Genomic DNA, 22,287 nt, shown 5'->3' on the forward strand with positions numbered 1-22,287 from the left:
CAGCTGTGTTTACACCTGACCAATGTTATCTGAAGACACCCAGAGGACAGTACTCCGCAGTCCTGCCTTTCATGTTTGCATAGAAAACAGCTGCTCTACTTGCAATAAAACTGTGGAAAAGTCACGAACATGAGAGAGTGGAATGAACTTAAGGAGACTTGAGAGTCACTAGACTAAACTAGGAACACTGACAATAGTTAAGAGTTAATAATAGTTAAGCTTCAGATCAGTCTAAACCAGTGGTTCTCAAACTGCTGTCACTGAAGCTCTAGTGGTTCTTAAAGATTCCAAGTGGTCTGCGAGATGATGGGCAATTTAAAAAATAATAATAATAATAATAATAATAAAAATAAAGCAACACTACTGTTCAAAAATGTAGGGTTAGTAGGATTTTTTAAAAGGGACCTATAATGCCCCTTTTACAAGATGTAATATAAGTCTTTGGTATCCCCAGAATGTGTCTGTGAAGTTTCGGCTAAAAATACCCCACAGATCATTTTTATAGCTTGTCAAATTCGCCCCTATTTGGGTGTGAGCAAAAACATGCCGTTTTTGTGTGTGTCCCTTTAAATACAAGTGAGCTGCTGCTCCCATCCCCTTTCCAGAAGAGGGCGGAGCTTTAACAGCTTGTGCTTCGGTTGCTCAACAACAAACAAAGCTGGAGAATCTCACGCAGCCAAAATGAGGATTGTCAGTAACGGTGTTCAGCCTTACATTCTTCAAACCGGAGTCGACACTGATGGAGAGACTCAGGAAGAAGTTACAACCTTTAGAATACAACTGGATGTTTCTGAATGGTTAGTGGATCAATTTATGTAGTTGCTGTGGAGTTGATTCAACTCATCGACTAGCATGTGCCGTCATGTTAATCTTTTGTGCAAATCCAGCGTTGAATTGACCCTCGTTTGTGAAGCAGTCCGGCATAAAATGACGGCATGTTAACAACACTCTACTACAACAACTCTTCCTCTTCTCTAAAGCAGCCCAACATGGTCCCCTTTGTTGCGTGTTCTCGGGGGCAGGGCTTATGTAAATTTTAGGGTTAGTGATGTCACTAACCTGGGAACGTTGTAGTCTCTACCAGCAGTTTGTTGTAGTCCTTAAACAGCAAATTCTTTAAAAGAAAATATCTCCCTTTGCATTGAACTTTGAGTGTCATAACTTTGCAGATGTTGTTTATTCTCAAACAGCAACATTACACACTAACTAAAGTTAAAAAAAGTGACATCATAATCAACCACCCCTTTAAATGATTTGAAAGAAATATCTTATGATCACCAAGGCTGCATTTATTTGATCAATAATACAGTAAAAATTGTTATATTGTGAAATATTATTACAATTTAAAATAACTGCGATCTAATTTAATATATTTTTTTTTAATTTTAATTTATTCCTGTGATGGCAAAGCTGAATTTTCATGATCCTTCAGAATCATTCTAATATGTTGATTTGGTGTTCAAGAAAATTTTCTTAATATCAATGTTGAAAACAGTTATGCTGCTTAGTATTTTGTGAAAACTGTTATACATTAAATTTTCAAGATTCTTTGATAAATAGAAAGCTCAACAGAACAGCATTTTTAACATTATAAATGTCTTTACTGTCACTTTTGATTAATTTAATGCATCCTCGCTGAATAAAAGTACTGACCCTACACTCTTAAAAATAAAGGTTCTTTACCGACATCAATAGTTCCATGAAGAACCTTTAACATCCATGGAATGGAACCTTTCCATTGAACAGAATAAAACACTAAATTAAATCTGTTCATCATATAAATTGATTGTGTCTCTTCAGAAACTTTTGGACTAAGCCGCTCAATACATAAGGATTAGTTTTACGATCTCTTTATGAACCTTTTGAAGTGTCAAAGTGTCAGCTGCGTAGCTGTCTATGGAGGAACAGAAAGCTTTCAGATTTCATCAAAAAGATCTTCATTTGTGTTCCGAAGATGAACGAAAGTCTTACGGGTGTGGAACGACATGAGGGTGAGAAATTAATGACAGAATTTTAATTTTTTGGGTGAACTATCCCTTTAAAGTGTTACTGTAAGTGATCCACAGGTTTTGTTTTACGGTCCACCACCAGAAAAAGTTTGAGAACCACTTTTTTGTTACTAAACCGGTTTTGTTACTAGCACAAAACATCAAATCAAACATTTTCCAGACAAACTTGGGATGATCAACACACCATAAACATAGGCTTACAGATGCCACTTTAGGTGAGAGCTTTGGGTGGACCTAAATGACTTTTGATTCTTTGTTATAATCATCTAGCTTGCTTAGCAATACATCACGAATGCAATGAGTGAGATAGGCTACTATCAGCTATAAAGAGCATGTCATTATCATTCCAATAAACAACACAAAAGGATCTAATGAGGCTATAAACCTCACAGTTGGCCGGTTTTCAGACCCCAACAGGAGGTTGAAGCAGGTGACATGGACATGACCCATTATTATAAGCATCATCATCATTGTCAACCAAAGGAGACATTCACGAAAAAAAAAATTAATGTCATGCGAACAGTCGCAAAAGTTGTCCAGAATTTAGAAGCCAATTCATCACAGTGCAAACGTTCCCTTCACTTTACTTTTCTAAAATATGAATACTAATATAATGTTTCAATCACACGCGCATGCAAAACAACTATATTAGACTCTGTAAATAAACCACGAATAAGCGTGCGCATGCTTAAACGCCATATTACGCATTAAACTAGCACGAGCACTTAAATGTCTGTATTTCAGTGAGCATCTGAGCGTAAAACAACCTCAAGCCAGCATGAGAACGCGCAAGATTAAAAACAAGCATTAAAGAAAGAAACAGCCCTAAAAAAGCAGAATAACACAACTTACCATCTCTCAACAGGACGTGATGATGATCGCACGCTGATAGTTAGAAAGTATCTGCACTGAATCATCTGCCAAAACTATTCCAAAACTTCAAGTACAATGCTTCCGCTTCCGGAAAAAAAGAGTGAAAAGTAACAACATGGGCGAGACGGAGCCCAAAAATACGCCTGGCCTGAAACCTGCTGGAAGAAGATATGCAGTGCAGTATGCCTACCTGATCCAAAGCTTTTTTCTCAATAACAGTTACACTGGACATTTGTAATGGGATGGATGGATGGATGGATGGATGGATGGATAGATAGATAGATAGATAGATAGATAGATAGATAGATAGATAGATAGATAGATAGATAGATAGATAGATAGATAGATAGATAGATAGATAGATAGATAGATGATAGATAGATAGATAGATAGATAGATAGATAGATAGATAGATAGATAGATAGATAGATAGATAGATAGATAGATAGATAGATAGATAGATAGATAGATAGATAGATAGATAGATAATTGTTATGAAAATGATACACTTATGAACTCTCATATATGGGCCATTCTACAGAATTGGTGCCAACTGCTGTCCCACAACCAAAAAATACATTTTAAACTAAAATTTGAGCATTTACATTTTAGAATTAATCAATTAATTAAGTAATTTTAATAGAAGGATCTTAGTCTAATTAATTAATTTATTTATTTATTTATGTATTTGACTAAGATCCTTCTATTATCTATTGAATCCTACAATAATATTTATAATATAAGTAAGCTTAAAATATATAAAATAAGAATTTTTAGGGTACTTTCAATTGGGAGGTGGCTATCCCAAACCCTGACCCCTACATTTCAACTAGTGAAAATGATATTGAAATAATTTTTGCAATTTTTTCCATTGTTAAAAAAAAAAAAAAAAATATATATATATATATATATATATATATATATATATATATATATATATATATATATATATATATATATATATATATATATATATATATATATATATATATATATATATATATATATATATATATATGTAATATTTTTAATATAATATTTAATATAATTTTAGTTTTTAATCATGAAACTTTAAGTAAAAAAAAAAAAAAATCCCTAATTTTCAGAGTATGAGGTCTCTGTGGAACAAAAGTGTGCGTTTCTGTATTTGTGGGTGTTTTCAAACTTGTGGGTGTTTATATATCATGCAGTGAAAATGATCCCCTTCACCCGACCCCACCCCTAAACCCTACCCAAACTCTGACATGGGCAAATCAGGTAACGCTCTCAGAAACACCCCTCTGTTTATGGCCTCGCCCATCAATCATTAATGTCCTGCAGAGACCTGTATTTGCATTTTCATGTCACTACCAAAACAATGTATGTTTTAGTCCATTGGCTGAGACTGATTTTAACCACACCCCCACATTTTTGATCAGGAAATTATTCCTATGTCCCTCTCATAGCCTCTCTTTCATAGTAGATAGGTACCATCATTTTGTTGAAAGTCTGAAAATCTGCGTGTAACTTTAAGGAACGTCACTACCAAACACCTTTTTTTCTGCAATTAAGCAAACTTTTTTGGGTGTTATTCCATAAAATGTACTTTTAATGTGTACAGCTGTTCAAAACTGTGCTGGTTAGCATCTTTGAGCTAGGCTCAAAAGTATCTAAAATTGTCATGACCAAAACATGACTGATTTCATCATTGTTTTGGTAGTGACAAAAAGGAACAAATGATCATTTTTTGGGGGGAAAATTTAAGTACAGTTATGCAAATTAGTATTTTATATGTGAATACAAAATTTCTGAATATTATAATAAGTCTCAGTTGTTTGGTCAACTTGTAAGATACCCATAAGGCTAAACAAAGTAAAAGATCTCTTTATGGCCAATTAAACATTGAATGTCCTACAGTTAACAGCAGATGTCTGTAAATAAACTGATCAGCTAGAAAGGAAGTTACATTACTGAGCAAGGCAAGGAAGTGGTTAACCCACCAATCCATCTGAGACGAAGCACCTGTGATAGACATCTAACCATGAGACCTTAAAACCACAGTTTTTCTCATTTGCCTCCCAGCATGATGGTCAGTGTATGAAATCTACGGCTGAAAATGAGGCAAGTGATTTACAACAGCCCTCCAGCTGTCGGTTACAGCTATATTTGTCAATAGAAAAACACTCCACGCTGTTTCTTTAAACAGACGTATAGATATATTAAAACATCTGTAATGTTAATTCAGTCTATGTGAAGTTTTCCAGAATAATTCAAAAAGAATGATTAATAAAGCTGAAGTTTGCTTTTGTGGTGCCTGATTGTTTCAGCAAAATTGAAGTAATTGTTAATTCAATTCAATTCTATTGCCAACATTTCTCAGTGGAATCTTAATTACTGTTCTTTTGCCATAAAACAGATGGGAAGAGGTATTGTGTTCATGTTATTACCCAGTGGATGGTTATAACTTGATTTATGGACCACTGTCAGTATTTCTGAAGCAATATATCTCAGATGAGCATAACAATGGTTATCCCTTTGATATTATGAATCCTAAATGTTTCCAAAAATATGATATATGAGTAGAAACATATTAAAAAACATAATATATCTTCATTATTTGATAAGCTGAATTTACAGTGCTGTTTAGTAGAATAGGTTTCATCATAAATGCAAGATAAAACACTACTCGTGGAAAAAAGCAACATATGCTATAAAACTGCAGAACTGTATGAGTTCACTATAATTTTTGGATTGCCCAAATAATGCTGATGAACTATTTTTTTTTTTTCGCTTGTGAAGTAAAAACACTGCAGTAGGCTGTATTTAATAGTAAAACTAGTGCTCAAGATTATTGAAGTTGGGGAGGCCGGGGCTAGTTGTCACATGGGGATTTTGCGGATGCTTGTTTGCTGGTTTGCATGTTGTCCACCTTCAACCCCTCTTAAATTAAAATCATTTTGCAAAAATCATTTTGATTTCAAACAAAAATTCCAATATTAGCTTTTTTTTTTTTTTTTTTTTTTTTAACAGATGATGGGTGAATAAGTGAATGCAATAAAATCAAACTATTATTGAAGGTAGATTGTAACAAAAAGGTAACAATTGTATTTTATAAATATAAAAAATTGTATCGGAAATTTTTTAAGATATGTCAGTACAAGTTTCTTTCAGTTAAAAACATGCACTTTAGTCTAGGGCTAGCTTAATGGGTTAGTTCACACAAAAATGAAAATAATGTAATTAATTACTCACCCTCATGTCGTTCTACATTTGTTCATCTTCAGAACACAAATTAAGATATTTTTGATGAAATCTGATGGCTCAGTGAGGTCTCCATTGAGAGCAACGCCATTCAAACTCTCAAGGTCCATAAAGATACTAAAAACATATTTAAATCAGTTCATGTGAGTTCAGTGGCTCTACCTTAATATTATAAAGTGACAAGAATACTTTTTGGGCACCAAAAAACAAAATAATGATTTTTCATCAATATCTATATGGGTCGATGTCAAAACACTGCTTCAGAGCTTTACGAATCGAATCAGTGATTTGGAGCGCCAAAGTCACGTGATTTCAGCAGTTTAGCCGTTTGATAGGAGATCCGAATCACTAATTCGAAACAAAAGGTTCATAAAGTTTTGAAATCAGTCCATAGATATTGTTGAAAAGTCGTTATTTATATATATATATTTTGGTGCCCAAAAAGTATTCTCGTCACTTTATAATATTAAGATAGAACCACTGTACTCACATGAACTGATTTAAATATGTTTTTAGTACCTTTATGGACCTTGAGAGTTTGAATGGTTTTTCTCTCAATGGAAGCCTCACTGATCGACTGTATTTCATCAAAAATATCTTAATGTGTTCTGAAGATGAACGACATAAAAATTTCAATTTTTGGGTGAACTAACCCTTTAAGCCTTATCTGTGAAACCGGGGGATAATATAGGCTAATATAATATAATATAATATAATATAATATAATATAATATAATATAATATAATATAATATAATATAATATAATATAATATAATATAATATAATATAATATAATATAATATAATATAATATAAATAACATAGGCTATGTGTATATTTAATTAACTGTACATCGAATATTCTATTCTATTCTGTTCTATTCTATTCTATTCTATTCTATTCTATTCTATTCTATTCTATTCTATTCTATACTATTCTATTCTATTCTATTCTATTCTATTCTATTCTATAATTTAACCTTATGTGTCTGGGAAAGCTGTAGACGTTGTGAAAAATAGCGTAGTTTCTCCATTGAATCAGCAGATGGCGCTCGTGACCATGATTAGACTCTTCAGAATTGTAGACCGAAGCTTCGGATCTCAAACACAGAATTCCAGTGAATTGAGGATTTAAGTGAATACCAGCATATTAAACGTAAAATGCGTTGAATATTAAGCTTTTTTAAATAATATAGCTAATATATTCGCAATACATTTATATATGATAAAGCGAAATCCAAGGCTTTACTGTTTATTTATGTTATAGCCTGCATGTTTAATGCATAAGAAATCAATTTTAAACATGCTTCCTAAATAACACACTTTGTCAAAATCCTTAGAATCCGTAGAACGTTTGTATAAAAACATTTTGTTAAATAAAATGTAAAATATATTTTATACACAAGCACTTTTTTAAAACGATTTATAACATTAACAAACATTATTTCATTCGATTCATTAGAACAGATCGTTAGTTAAAATAGATATATTCATATGCTCTTAATGTAGGCCTACATTATATTTTATTACTCTATATAATTTTAACGACTTGGTAATGGAAATTATTTACCCCTGTAACCCGTATATTTTATTGTTAAATGTGTGTGAATGAAAAGAGTCATCCGTTGGAAATGATGTTGACGGCCTCGAGAGGCCGCACTGGCCCAATATGCAGCAGGTGGCCTTACCTGCAACCCGAACCAGCCCTTGAACTAGACAAACCCGGAATCCGCAGAGCCGCACAGATGGGTCACCAGCCAAAATGAGTGCCTCTGCATGATTTATTGCGCCAAAATACCACCGAACTAATCAGCGGACAAACTAATTAATACAAATCTGCATTTTTGCATAAGTAATTAGAGCAACGAAACTCGCATGCAGTGAGATAGGAGATGGGGATTTATTCAGTCGGGAGACCCATTCGAGCAAAGTGAGATTGGTTTGGATTCACTGTTTCTCAGGTCTGCTGGTTCAAGCAGAGGGTGTTAAAGGTCAAATAATTAATAAATATCATTGGTATGACCTCATATTGTGTTGTGTTGGGAGGGAGAGGAACACCTTAATGTTAAAGAAAGCAGGAAGCGACCTACTTCTGTTCCTTTGGTTGCTACTGGCAGGCCTTTTTTATTTTTATTTTAGCACAATGTTTTTCAAACACACAACGTGTGAGTAACCAAGTTATTTAAGTTTCTTCGTGCGCTAAATGCATCGCTGGCGAACAAAAGTAACGGACGCTACTGTAATTATTTGTTGTCGATGTAGCGTCCGTTACTTTTGTTAACGCCTCACATATTTATAAGAAAAATGGAACTGTAAAATGACTGAGATAGTTGACAGTTTTCTCATTTTGCTTGGGGCGTGAGACTAACTAATCGACCCCCTTAAAGTCAATGAATTATGCAATATAAATATAACAAAACAAAAAAAAAAATATTATTTTAGCTATAGGCTATATCAGTTTAGACGTCTTAAATGTAGCTCTTTATTTTCTCAGTCAGTGCATAGCCTTTCAAAGTAATATGACAACATACAGAGCCTGTATATTTGTATATGAATGTAATGTATACACTAATATAATACCACATTAAACTCGCCAATGTGTGGGACGTTGAAGAAATAAGAAATGCAGAAGCGCGAACTAAAGCATGAAGTAAATGCGACACAAGTCCACTGAGTTGCTGTCAGTGGTGCTGAAATCACTCTCCTCACATCTCTTGGTTTGCATGGCAACAGGGAGATACACACATGCAAACAGACGGCTTCCTATCGGACCTTTGACCAGCACAAACTTGTCGATTTTTATGAGAAAGATTAGCAGCACTCAGAGCCCCTGAGTGTTCGTGGACACTTCACGGTTACCTGGTTATCAAATGTCTGCGGTAGGCCATTAACAGATGTCAGGAGAGATAAGCACAGATAAGCAAACAATGGAAATGAAATATTTTGCACGCATGGACAAACAGCATGGGAGGATATAGCCGAGACGCTCAGCTCACACGAATAAAAATAATTGCACAAGCCTACCTAGATGAAACAACTGCAAAAATCTTTAATATGCTCTTATAATTATTTCTGGATATAGGCCTATTCGCTGGACTGATTTAAGGTGTGTTGCTGAGCTAATTAACATGTGAAAATTAATTGCGTGGATTTAAAAAACAGTGGCACTGAAGTCATTATTTATATTTCGTGACAAAGGTTGTCTTCCTTTGTCAGATGTCTTCCTGTTGATATTAAATAATTCCATAAAAATGGTCTATTATATCTAATTTCTTAAGAGCACAAATGTACGCTCACGTGCGTTCAAATGCCATTGTCTATAGTTATTCCCTCATTTATATACTAGCCTTTTCAACTCTCTAACTTTTTTTTTTTCTTTTTTTTTTAAGGGGGTTGGAAGGGCGATGATATTAAATTGAATAGAAAACAGCAGATTTTGGACGTTGGATCAGGTTAGTGAGCCGTGAAACAGGCTTTTTGTCAGTGCGCGTGCGACTCGCGTGCCGACCGACCAGCGTTGAAAAGAGGGGGACTCATTACCGGGGTCTCGAGCCAGACTTTGAAATTACTCTTTAATCAATAGCACGAGAAATCTCCCAACCACCCCAAAAATAACACATTTTATAAATTTCTTTCTACGGAAATCATAATAAAATTCGATTATTTTATTTTAAAATAGGGTTAATTGTAAAGTAAATTAATAATAAGTAGTAGCCTCCAAATAATAACAACAATTTAGGCTTAAGCTTATCTTTTAGACAGGACCTATTTCCACTGATAATTAGTGACAAAAACTACTCAGTGATTACGAGCTAATTTATGGACACGCATAAAGAGTTGTCCGCATTAAGACAACGGGATGTGGCTAAAGAAAGAGTCGGTCGTGATTGAATGTGTCCCACGCTTGAAAGGGTTAATCCATCCTGCGGGTACAAACAGGTCCACGGAGTCTCTAACTGGCGACAGATGGCCACTTTCTTTCGGCCACAAAGGGACGGAATACGGAGCTCTGGCGAATACAAATGGAAGAGATCACGTGACGCTTGAGGCCGTTTTCCTGACGTAGTCGGCCATATGGCGCGTGCCGGGGGAAGGGGCGGGGCCAGATGCCAATCACGGGCGCAGGGTGGGACTGTAGAGGCAGCCACAGACAGACATTCACTCGCATCTTCCAGCATCAGCAGCACCGCTATATAACCAGAGCATCACATCGGCGCAGCCACATTAGGCTTCAATCCGCAGGACTTCCCACAACACGAGGGGCATGAAACTATCATAACAAGACATTCAACAATTCTTAGGTATGTGTTTTTATTAATACAATCTGTATTTCACTCATTTGTGTTGAACTGACTATTAGCTCAGATCATTCTTATGATGAAGATGATTTCGTTGTGGTGACATTTAATTATGAAATGCATTTTGTGATGCACTATGATAACATTGGAGGAAAAAAAAATCAACCCACATATAACTGAAAAAAATATATTTAGCCTATTTTTGTTACTTTAAATTGGCGAAGAAGTGCCGACCTTCACGGATAAGTTCATTGCCTTTTCAATCACTTTGAATTGAATTACTGTTAAGGAAAATTGAAGTAACAATGTGCAATCACAGACGAAGAATTTTCCTGTATAAAGACTAATAAAATACATTCTAAAATTCTAAACTTATATCTGATATATGATACAATATTTGTTGTACAGGAAAAAGATTCAAAACTAGTTCAATCTTGTTGTTCAGTCGCGTTAAACAGGAAGGAAACGCCAGTTTAATTATGAGAATGAACATTCAAACTCATTTACACTCTTAGAAAATAAAGGTTCAGAGATATTGCAAAGAATATTGTTCTTATAAAGAGCCAGAAAGTATTTTGTTTTCTTAATACCCATATAATAAAAAGACTCATATTTCTTATATATATAGTGAGCACAATCCTTTTTAAATTCCTTCATTCTTTATTTTAAAATGCACAACAGCAAGGGCTCTGTCTGATCGATGGTGTTACATAATAAAGCTGCATAAAGCATAAGCAGCTATGATTCATCCACAGGTGATGTGTTGTTGCGTTTGCGAGGTCCACACGCTAGTGCTTTTCATACTTTAAGTGTTGCGTGACTCTTTTATGAAATACAATAGCATATTTAAAGGCTTTATGTATCATTTGCAGAGTTCCAAGAACATGACGAAGTCTTACACTGAGGAAAGCATGATGCTGGAGTCTCAAACCAGCACAAACTGGACCGACAAGTGTCACAGCGGCTCCCAGGACGAGCGAGACGTGGACAAGACCGACGAGCCCATGCACAAGGATATGGAGGACGACGATGATGTGGGACTCAACCGACTCGAAGATGAGGACGACGAGGAGGAAGAGGAGGAGGAAGAAGACGGCGACGACACCAAGCCGAAAAGACGAGGACCCAAGAAGAAGAAGATGACAAAGGCACGTTTGCAAAGGTTCAAAATGAGGCGCATGAAGGCGAACGCCCGGGAGAGGAACCGCATGCACGGTCTCAACGATGCGCTCGAGAGCCTGCGCAAAGTTGTGCCGTGCTACTCCAAAACGCAGAAGCTCTCCAAGATCGAAACGCTCCGACTGGCCAAAAACTACATTTGGGCTCTTTCGGAAATCCTGAGGTCGGGCAAAAGCCCGGATTTGATGTCTTTTGTGCAGGCCTTGTGCAAGGGCTTGTCCCAGCCGACGACCAATTTGGTCGCAGGATGCCTCCAGCTGAACCCCAGAACTTTTCTGCCCGAGCAAAGCCAGGAGATGCCCCCTCATATGCAAACAGCAAGTGCTTCCTTTTCCGCTCTTCCCTACTCGTACCAGACGCCCGGTCTTCCCAGCCCTCCGTACGGTACAATGGACAGCTCTCACATCTTTCACGTCAAGCCGCACGCGTACGGGAGCGCGCTGGAGCCGTTCTTTGACACCGCGCTCACAGACTGCACCAGTCCCTCGTTTGACGGACCCCTTAGCCCACCGTTGAGCGTCAATGGGAACTTTTCCTTCAAACACGAGGCTTCTTCGGAATTCGAGAAGAACTACGCCTTTACCATGCACTATCAGGCGGCGGGCTTGGCCGGCGCGCAGGGACACGCGTCGCTTTACGCGGGCTCTACGCAGCGCTGTGATATACCGATGGAGAACATTATGTCGTACGACGGGCACTCTCATCACGAGCGGGTCATGAACGCTCAGCTCAACGCGATATTTCACGACTCGTGATTCTAATGGACATTTGTGAGACTGCTCGACATGGTATTCTCTTACGGCTGATGCAAAAAGAGCAACAACATTATATGCTTAATCTTATGTACGTATTTATTGTTGTTACTGCCTTTAGGAGAAAAGAGAATTCGTTGATTCTCGTTCACCTTATGTATTGTATTCTATAGCGCTTCTACGTTGCGGTCACACACAGGTGGGAACAGGCGTGACCTTCTTCAGAATGTGTTAATTATCCATGCTACAAAATCACAAGCAATAATTTGGAAACTATGCAATTTTTAAACCAATACTGGGCCAATTATAGAAATGAATAGAGATTGATATATTTTTCAACCTATTACATTTTACTACTTATCTATCCCATACTGAATTATTTTGTTGTGATTTTGTATAGAATTGTTAATTTTTATAAAGTCAAATCCTTGCATCATTCCATGCAACCCCCATGTTAATGTTTTATAAAACTGATTTATCTCCTGTGTTTATATAAAACAGTACTCATTCTAGTAATAACCAGCAGGCAAGTGCTTCAAAATCTGTAATGTTGCCTTAGCAATGAATTACTGTAAAATCATGCAGAGTTGCACAATTCCCATCCTCTGAATCCCGTCTAATCCTATACGTTCAATCAGTGATCCTTTGTGGAATTTCGAATTGCTTGAGTGATGGGGTGGGGGGGAAATTCGGTGTTAGAGTCTCAGTGTTGTACATAAAAGCTTGACTATCACCTTGTGTAAAAGCTGATCGAGAGGCCTGTCTTTCTAAGATGGAAAATAAATAATGGACTGAATTAGTCTGCTCAAACTATTCGGGTATTTTCGACTGAAATTTGTATATTGCTTGTGACGAAAGAACAAACAACGAAGATGCAACCAAAAAAAGAGGTTGATTTAAAAGTGATTCTAGTCTTGAGACTGTTGTATGTGTGTATCGGTTTATGATGGAGGTTTAAGAAATAAAACAGATGGTTTTGAATTTAACATTATTATAGTCGTTTATGTAAAACACATGCATCACGCCCACCCCTCCAGAATAATGATTTCCCATGCATTATATATTGTGATTTTTATTTCATTTACAACACATACTTGATTGGTCAGCAAGAAACACAATAATGAAAACACAAGGACGCATAGTTAGTCTCAAAATTTAGGCAATCAAAGATTTCGAAACTTTTGAAACTCTTAGCTATATTTTGAGAGTAATAATATGAAAACTCAAGGTTATGTGAATTAATATCCTTGAATATTATTGGACACATCGCATTCTGCCCTGACGTAATATTAAAATGATGTATCGATTTGGTCCTTTGGTGCGCAATAAGAGTGTTTCTTACCTGAACGCATATAGCCTGCAGCTAAAATAAATATTAAACCAGCATAGATGAGACAGATGCAAAGCCACAATATTGTGACATCTCCATTACCCAGGTTCATTTAAAACCAGATAGTCTCCTTAAAATAAGATCTCATTATTACACAAATGACATCCCGTTTAAAAGCATCGAAAGTCAGCGGAGAGTTTAATGTCACCATCGCTTTTGCGCATTTATACACATTTGTATAGAAGAGGTTTTCATCTACAAACATATTTGGAACTTTTAAATACACACTGTATATTTAAATACTTCTAGAAAAAAACAAAAACAAACATTTACATCAGTGTAAATGAATTTGTCCTCGAGTCGTCTATAATCCAAAACCGTTCGTGCAAACAAAATCTTCTTAAAATATATTGGATATTTGTGTTTTATTTGAAGAGCAGACAGCATTTGTCCATTATTAAATGAAGTCTAAGTTGTCACTCACGTAAATATAGATTATAATGAAGACAAGAAGTTGTAAAGGGGAGTTATTGAAATACCCCCACACATTTTGGACGAGCATGTGTGTACGAAAATATATGTACAAAAATACATATTATGCCGATGAGGATGAAAGTATTTACAGATAAAATAAAACAATATAAAATACAATCTTGTAAATTCCTTTAAAATAGGCACACGCGCGCTGGGTGAAAGATTTTGAAGGCTAGACAGAGCAATTTGAGACATCACGACTAACGTCGTTCTTTTGGAAAGTTTTTAATTCACTTGAACATTGAGACTGTTGCATATACAGACAAAAACATATAAAAAAATCAGCTGACACAGAAGGAGAAACGTCCACCGGGAAGTTTTGGTTACATCCAGGAACTGTCCAAGGTGCTGTATATATGAGGAAGACTTTTTCACACCTGTTCACCTATGATGGCTAATCGTTTAGCACACCAAATAAACCAGGCCTCCAGTCATTAAATATATGGAAAGAAATTCAGGCGTGCATGTCTGAGGCAGCCTATATTTGTTGACATTAAACAAATTTAAGCTACAATTGAGTGCCATCAATGTCAGACAAAAATGAAAAGATTTTTGTTCACTTTTCTATTTCAGGCAGTCGTTTATTTTCAAAAACCAACTAATATATATTTGTAGTACAATTTAAAATCACTAATATAAAAATCAACTCAGCAAATCAAATTCAAATATCAGCTATTCATTGATAGTAGGCCCATGTATTCTAACTCTTTTTACAAGAGGTATATACATTTTTTTTTTTTACTTATTTAAAAAAAAAATTCTAGTAGCTTTTCAAAAAGTGATAATCTTATTTTCTTGTAGGCTATTCATTAGACATGTTGTTACTAGTCTACTGTTAACATAAAAATTGATAGTTAGACTAAATGTTATAATAGTATAAATAGTATTTCATATTACTACATATTTTTGAATGCTTTGTTGAAACAGTAATAATAGACCATATGTGAGGGAGGGCAGCGCGCGTGCTCGGCTAAGAAAGTCCGGCGGGCGGGCGCGCGCGCTCTTGAGGTACATGGAGACGAGGAACTTCCTCAAGAGCCTAGCGACCGGGAGCGCGCCGAGCCGGTAAATTAGTACACAAAGGCGAGTTTGCCCCGCACACATTCACATTATGTTTGAATCCCCGTCTAAATCGATAAATGTCCTCAACGCGTGGTCGGAGAGTCAGGAAGAGTTGCGCGAGACGCAACCGGCGTCTCCTCCTCGCGGGACTGGAAAGCGAATCAAGATAAAAAAGAAAAAGCAAAAACAGAAGCAAAGCGCGAAACGCTCCGTCTCGGCCCCTCAGTTATGCACCGATGACGACGATCAGGGGGGAAAAGAAACGAAATATAGGCCGGACGAACCGATTGTGAGAGGAATCTTCCAAATCGGGAAAAATAGCCATGACGTGGTTCTCACGGCAACGCGGGTAACATGGACGCCCATTCATCCCGAGACCCCTACAGGTGAGCAGCGCTGAGCTGTGTTTGCCTCCGTTTCCATGGCGATTGTACACTACTCATGTTTACTTCCTGTGTGTCTCGAGCTCAAAGTTATAGTAGAAGTTTATTATTTATCGTGTTTATAGTCACGACTACGCCTCGTGTGCAGTGCACGGGAAAAGGGCTCGGTGACATCATAGAGTAAACATAAGTAAATAATGTATAAACTTGGTTTTATGAACGTTTTAGAATTCTAAAATGAATCGTTTTAGAATTTAGAGTTTTAGAATAATAATTTTCTCTGTCTTTGGTATGATTCTGTCGTGTACATAAACACGTGATGCACAATTACAATACAATTAACACACACGCTCTAGGCTCACACTTCAAGAAAGTTGCATATATTTCTGAAAGTGAAACTTTCATGATGTTATTGATGATGAATCCATGAAATCTTCCTCCAAACACGTTTGTCACTATGCGTGTGCAACAAAGTGACCTCATCCACAAGGCCATTGCTTCAATGACAAAAGTCTGTCTTTGAGTTCATTTGATGAAATACACTAAATGCTAGCTAGCTTATGAGATTATCACATATCTTTTGAGATAGAATACATTTATGTTTTTATGCATAAATTACACTTTTATCCAAAGTGTCTTGCAATGCATTCAATATATAAATATTGCATTCCCTGGGAACTGAACCTTGATCTTGGCATGCTAGTGCTATTCTGTATTGTTTGAGCAAAACAGGAATTGTTTATGATTTCCAGTTTTGTTCAAGGTGATTAAAAACATTTTTTCCAATAACTGTCTATAAGTCAAGGGATAACGTTAGTATTTGAAAATAAGCACATTTTGTGCTGCTCCATCAGTATTCACACAAAAACATATTTTTGATTGTTGTAAACATCATAACCAAAAATAAGCATATTGTGGGCGGGCCTTTAGCCCTGTTGTACCCTACTGTAATAATTACACAAGCAAAATAGGGCTACAACAATATAGCAATCCAAATAAAGGGGGGAAAAGGGGGTAATGTCAGTCCTGCCAGAAACTCATGTGTAACAGCTGTGTTGGTAATGGACTCCGGCTGACTGTTGTGACCACCTAAAGTAGGGCATCTGTCAGTCTTGTGGACAGTTAGCAAATGTCCAAGTAAATGATACTCAAAACTACCATCTGCATCATTAAACTAAGAAGATAACCATATGACTTTTTAGGAGGATTTGATTTTCATATCAGATATCAGTGGAACCCTAGGCATGTGTAGTTTGTCTCTTTAGGTATCATTTAAGGAATTCACCATTTAATCTAGACATTTTAAGATACTAGAAATATATGCAGAGGGGTCATTTTTGTGGAAACTGCAGCAGTCTCAAACATAAAGTGCACAAATACATTGATATGAATTTGGTTTGCTGTCATCATTGAGGCATTCGTTAAAAAAAAAAAAGCCCTCAAAATTTGCTCTTAAAGAGTGGACTCCATGATTTATGGTGTTTTATTGATCAGGAATCAAAACCAAATGGGGAAAATGAAACAATTTTGAAACACGCCCAGCAGTTTGAAGCTGAGGCATGTACTTCCTGTCTTTGGCTGTTGTTTTGTGCAGGCACTTTAAAGCACGAGCGCTGCCGAGTGCAAGAGAGACTTTCAGTCAGCGTAAGCTTTATAGACAGTACTTTTCATCTGTGATCCAAGCTAATGTTATTAAGCCAGAGCTCTCATTACACAGAAAGCATTCATCTAATAACCCCCTATGGCCTTTACCAAATGTTCTCTTAAAAATGCCAAAAAATGACAGCGAGATCCCGATATACTGGGGTTCTCTATTTGACGCTCCTGTGCTTTTTTTCCGCCGAGGGATAACGGATCAGAATATTGCCCCTGATCCCTCAATACAGACAACTGAGAGAGATTGGAGGACATTAACCAGCAGACAAACACAATATCAAATTACATGATTGCAATGTGGCATTTCAGTGCTTGTTTCTATGACAACACTGTGTGTTGGATTTCAGCGATGATTTGATACCTCTGTTTACTTCTCCCATTGCTTAATTTCTGATTTTGCATTTTATTTGGGTTGTCATATGCTTTAGACCTACAAAAACAAAAACAACTGGATATATACAGTTTCCACAAAAATATTAGAAATAAGAAATGTTACTTAAGGACCAAATCAGCATATTAGAATGATTTCTGAAGGATCATGTGACACTGAAGACTGAGGACTAATAATGCTGAAAATTCAGCTTTGCATCACAGGAATTAATTTAATTTCAAAGTATACCAAAATAGACAACAGTTCTTTTAAAGGTGCCCTAGAACCAGTTTTCACAAGATGTAATATAAGTCTAAGGTGTCTCCTGAATGTGTCTGTGAAGTTTCAGCTCAAAATACACCATAGATTTTTTTAAATTAATTTTTTTAACTACCTATTTTGGGGCATCATTAACTATGCACCGATTCAGGCTGCGCAGCCCCTTTAAATCGGGCGCTCCCTGCCCCCCCCGAGCTCTCGACTATAATACAGTGCATTTACAAAGTTCACACAGCTAATATAACCTTCAAATGGATCTTTACAAGATGTTCGTCATGCATGCTGTATGCATGCTTCGGATCATCGGATTATTTATTTGGATGTTTGCGTTTCATTCTGAATGAGTTTAATGATGCTCCGTGGCTAAAGCTAACATTACACACTGTTGGAGAGATTTATGAAGAATGAAGTTGTGTTTATGAATTGTACAGACTGCAAGTGTTTAAAAATGAAAATAGCGACGGCTCTTGTCTCCGTGAATACAGTAAGAAACGATGGTAACTTTAACCACATTTAACAGTACATTAGCAACATGCTAATGAAACATTTATAAGACAATTTACAAATATCACTAAAAATATCATGTAATCATGGATCATGTCAGTTATTATCGCTCCATCTGCCATTTTTCGCTGTTGTTCTTGCTTGCTTACCAAGTCTGATGATTCAGCCCTGCACAGATCCAGACGTTAATACTGGCTGCCCTTGTCTAATGCCTTGAACATGAGCTGGCATATGCAAATATTGGGGGCGTACATATTAATGATCCAGACTGTTACATAACAGTCGGTGTTATGTTGAGATTCGCCTGTTTTTCAGAGGTCTTTTATACAAATGAGATTTACATAAGAAGGAGGAAACAAGTTTGAGACTCACTGTATGTCATTTCCATGTACTGAAGTCTTGTTATTTAACTATGCCAAGGTAAATTCAATTTTTGATTCTAGGGCACCTTTAAATTGTAATAACAGGGTGAATCCAGGTTGATTGAGACACTTTTTTCCCAGTCATCTCAATGGTATCCCAATCATCCTGAATTCACCCTATTTCACAATATTACTGTATTTTTGATCAAATAAATGATCAAAGAGACTTTTTTGTTTAAAAACATTTAAAAATAGTAATTATTCAAAACGTTTGACTGGTTTTGTAAATATATTCTATCATCTTTTACTCACTCTGATGTTTTTCTTCCTTGGAAAACAAAATGGATTTTTGGACAATATCCTGACTTTTCCATATAATCAAAGTGAATGAGGACTGGAGCTATAAAGCTCCAAAATGATAAAGAAGAACCATATACTCTTAAAAATAAAGGTTATTCATGTGTATTGATGGTTCCATGAAGAACCTTTCACATCTATGGAATCTTTCAATTGCACAAAAGATTCTTTATAGTAGAAAAAGGTTCCTTAGATTATTATAATGTTCTTCACTCACTGAGAAAAACATAGTTCTTAAGTGAACTGATCACTGAAAGGTTCTTTGAAGAACCCAAAATGGTTCTTCTATGCTGGCATCATTGCGAAACCCCCTTTTGGAAGTTTTATTAACCTTTAAGAATACAAAATAAACTTTTAAAAGTAGTCCATAAAAGTAGTGTTATATTCCAAGTATTCTGAAGCATTATGAAAGCTTTGATTTGATGAACAACTGAAATTTAGCCATCATTATTCACTGAAAATCTTGCCCTTCATTTTAACTTTCATTCAAATATGACGCCATTAGGTTTGTCCTTAAGTACTTTTGTGACACTTCAAAATCATATGGGTTTGAAGCAACATGAGGGTGAGTAAATAATGACAAAAGTTAGTTCACCCAAAAATGAAAATTTTGTCATTACTTACTCACCCTCAAGTTGTTCCAAAACTGTATGAGTTTCTTTCTTCTGTTGAACACAAAAGAAGATGTTTCAAATAATGTTGGTAATCAAACAGTTGACGGCACCCACTGACTTCCAAAATAGGAAAAAAAATACTATAGAAGTCAATGGGTGCCGTCAACTCTATGGTTATTGGTTACCAACATTCTTTAAAATATCTTCTTATCTTCAGAAGAAAGAAACTCGTACAGGTTTAAAACAACATGCGGGTGAGTAAATGATGACAGAAGTTTCGTTTTTATGTGTGAACTATCCCTTTAAGACAGCACTAGCCTCAGAGCTGACAACAGGACAAACTGTAAATAATATATAGAGTTTCTTTTTTTAGAGGTCAGCTCTATTTCTGCCATATGATTTAAAAATATTGTTCACGAGACATCACCTACAGCCTACCCAGAGTAAACATGCCAGTTAGCTCACCTTTTAAAAAATGAAAGTAGAGCCTGCTGAATTGGCCTCATATTCAGCCGCAACCACAGAAGAGCAAGGGAGACTGGGATTGTTTGCCAAAGGGATCTGGGTTTGACTTTTTGAACCCTGAATTTGCTTAGCATTGGCCTTGGCTTTACTTCAGTTTGTCTGCTGAATGTACAAACACCGTGATTTGATCTGGGTGCCAGCACAGTTCACGCCTCCAGTCCACGCAGTTCATTTAGATCACTCTGGTGGGTTCATGCTATGTGTGCGCTGCTTTTACCTCTGGCTCTGTAAACATATACAAACAAAGCTCTTGGGGCAGAGACTGCAAATGTATGCTTTTATTTATTTATTTTTTAATCATAAAACTGGATACAGAAGGCAACAGTTTAAATTTAAGTAAATGATGCGTGTTGCTGAAAAGCGTCAAAAAATGTTTGCACTGAACTTTATTGCTTAACCTAAATGATGGCTTATTTCAGGAGATGAACCTATCCACCTTACTTTGCAACTTGGAAGTAAGCTATATTCTTTGAAAATGCAAGACTTCCCATTCATTAGCTTCTGTAGGGATATAACTAGAAGAAATACAAAGTGCAGTAAACTATTTGCACTACAAACCAGTTTGTTTATATGACTATGATAATTAACTAAAATAGTATGATAGCAAATACCAGTTTGCAATATCAAGCAGCATAACGGACTGTTTTTGTACAGCTAAATTTAAGAGAATGACACCGGAAGCCTTTGCACATTTAATTTACAAAAAATAAAAACAAAAAGATCTTTAATATCTCATTTTTTTCTCTTATAGAGTTTACACTGAAGTACTCTGCTTCTCAGATTTCTGTACTGAAAAAACATATTCTTACGTCAATGTTTCAGAAGAGATCAAAATGCATGCAAAATCTGAGATTATTATGAACTCAAACATTTATCGGATTCTTTCTAGCCTAAATTATCTGAGGTACAGTACATCTAAACAGTTGTGTCCGTTTTTATTTCTCCTAAGCAATTTTAGGAGAAACATCTGACACAAAAGTGAAATTTACATAAAAGATAGCAGAGAATTCAATGAAGTCTTCTGAGCTATGAAGAATAACCTTGGACTCACATGAGTTCAACAGCGCTGCAAATGTGTTTATTTACAGTGTGATTTTGCAGCGTTGAGTATTGTAGCCAATCACAGGCATTTCTGTTGAAAATAATGACCAATCAAGGTGTTTAAGTTCACTTACCAGTAGTGAGAATCCACTCAATATCGCTCAAAACTCAAAATGAGTTTACGTTTAGCGCAAGTTTACTAAGTTTTATGCGCACAAATCCTTTTATTATAACAAACAAAGTGGAAAGAATGTAAATAAAACATTCATTGTGAAGTTTAGTCAGAGTCATTGATTAAAATGGGAGTTTACACACTCAATGAGTTTGCAATTAACTGACTGACAGCTTCAGTGATTATAAAGTGATTGTACATTTTATTCACAATTTAAAGAAACGTTTTTGTTTTTCATGAGACTTTGTGACCTTTCCTACAAATATATACTTGACCCCTCAGTATAAAATGTAACAAAAATAGACAAAAATAGAAGAATCAATGTTTTAAATGTTAAAATAGTAATTTGATAATCTCTAAAAATAAATTCTGAAGCAAAACATGCGAAAAAACTATGTTAGGGAGTAGGGTTGGGTAAAAAATATTGATTTCTCGATTTTAATAAATTTTTATTCTTATGAACTGATATCGATTCTTAAATCCCAAGAATCGATTAGCCTAGTTTGTTTTCAGTTGATGAATGAGCAGAACATGTAGCGCCTCCCATCCAATAAATCGCAATAATCTTTGTGCTTTGTTACTTTTGATATGAAGCAAAGTCTCAGATTTCAAATGACGTCCATCTTATTATGAAATTCAAAAAATAAATACAGTTTTGGCGCTGTTTAATGTGGCGTGACAGATCGCTTTAGCGCTTCAGTTAAAGAGAAGCGGCAGCACGGAGCGCATGTGAACATCCTCTCAGCGC

At 36.0% G+C, this 22,287-nt stretch overlaps 3 protein-coding genes across 4 annotated transcripts in view; 2 read left to right on the top strand and 1 right to left on the bottom strand.

Annotated features, from left to right (window-relative positions):
• Positions 1-2,966, bottom strand: part of itprid2 (ITPR interacting domain containing 2) — a 51,692-nt gene extending 48,726 nt beyond the window's left edge. The window contains exon 1 of the mRNA XM_067410734.1: positions 2,862-2,966. The gene's annotated coding sequence lies outside the window, so the exon portion shown is untranslated. The remainder of the gene's footprint in view (positions 1-2,861) is intronic.
• Positions 572-13,297, top strand: neurod1 (neuronal differentiation 1). 2 transcript variants are annotated; one of them, XM_067410738.1, is made up of 2 exons: positions 572-797; positions 11,292-13,297. In XM_067410738.1, exons 1-2 carry the CDS (start codon positions 795-797, stop codon positions 12,351-12,353), a joined length of 1,065 nt encoding a protein of 354 aa, XP_067266839.1. In that variant the 5' UTR covers positions 572-794; the 3' UTR covers positions 12,354-13,297. The 2 variants fall into 2 exon arrangements, with proteins under 2 accessions (XP_067266839.1, XP_067266840.1); XM_067410739.1 differs by lacking the exon at positions 572-797 and adding an exon at positions 10,290-10,422.
• Positions 13,298-15,325: 2,028 nt separating this feature from the next.
• Positions 15,326-22,287, top strand: part of cerkl (ceramide kinase-like) — an 85,220-nt gene continuing 78,258 nt past the window's right edge. The window contains exon 1 of the mRNA XM_067410754.1: positions 15,326-15,662. Within this exon, the coding sequence (XP_067266855.1) occupies positions 15,326-15,662 (337 nt within the window). The remainder of the gene's footprint in view (positions 15,663-22,287) is intronic.

The sequence above is a fragment of the Chanodichthys erythropterus genome, chromosome 14 (assembly GCF_024489055.1).
Source record: "Chanodichthys erythropterus isolate Z2021 chromosome 14, ASM2448905v1, whole genome shotgun sequence".
Classification (NCBI taxonomy): domain Eukaryota; kingdom Metazoa; phylum Chordata; class Actinopteri; order Cypriniformes; family Xenocyprididae; genus Chanodichthys; species Chanodichthys erythropterus.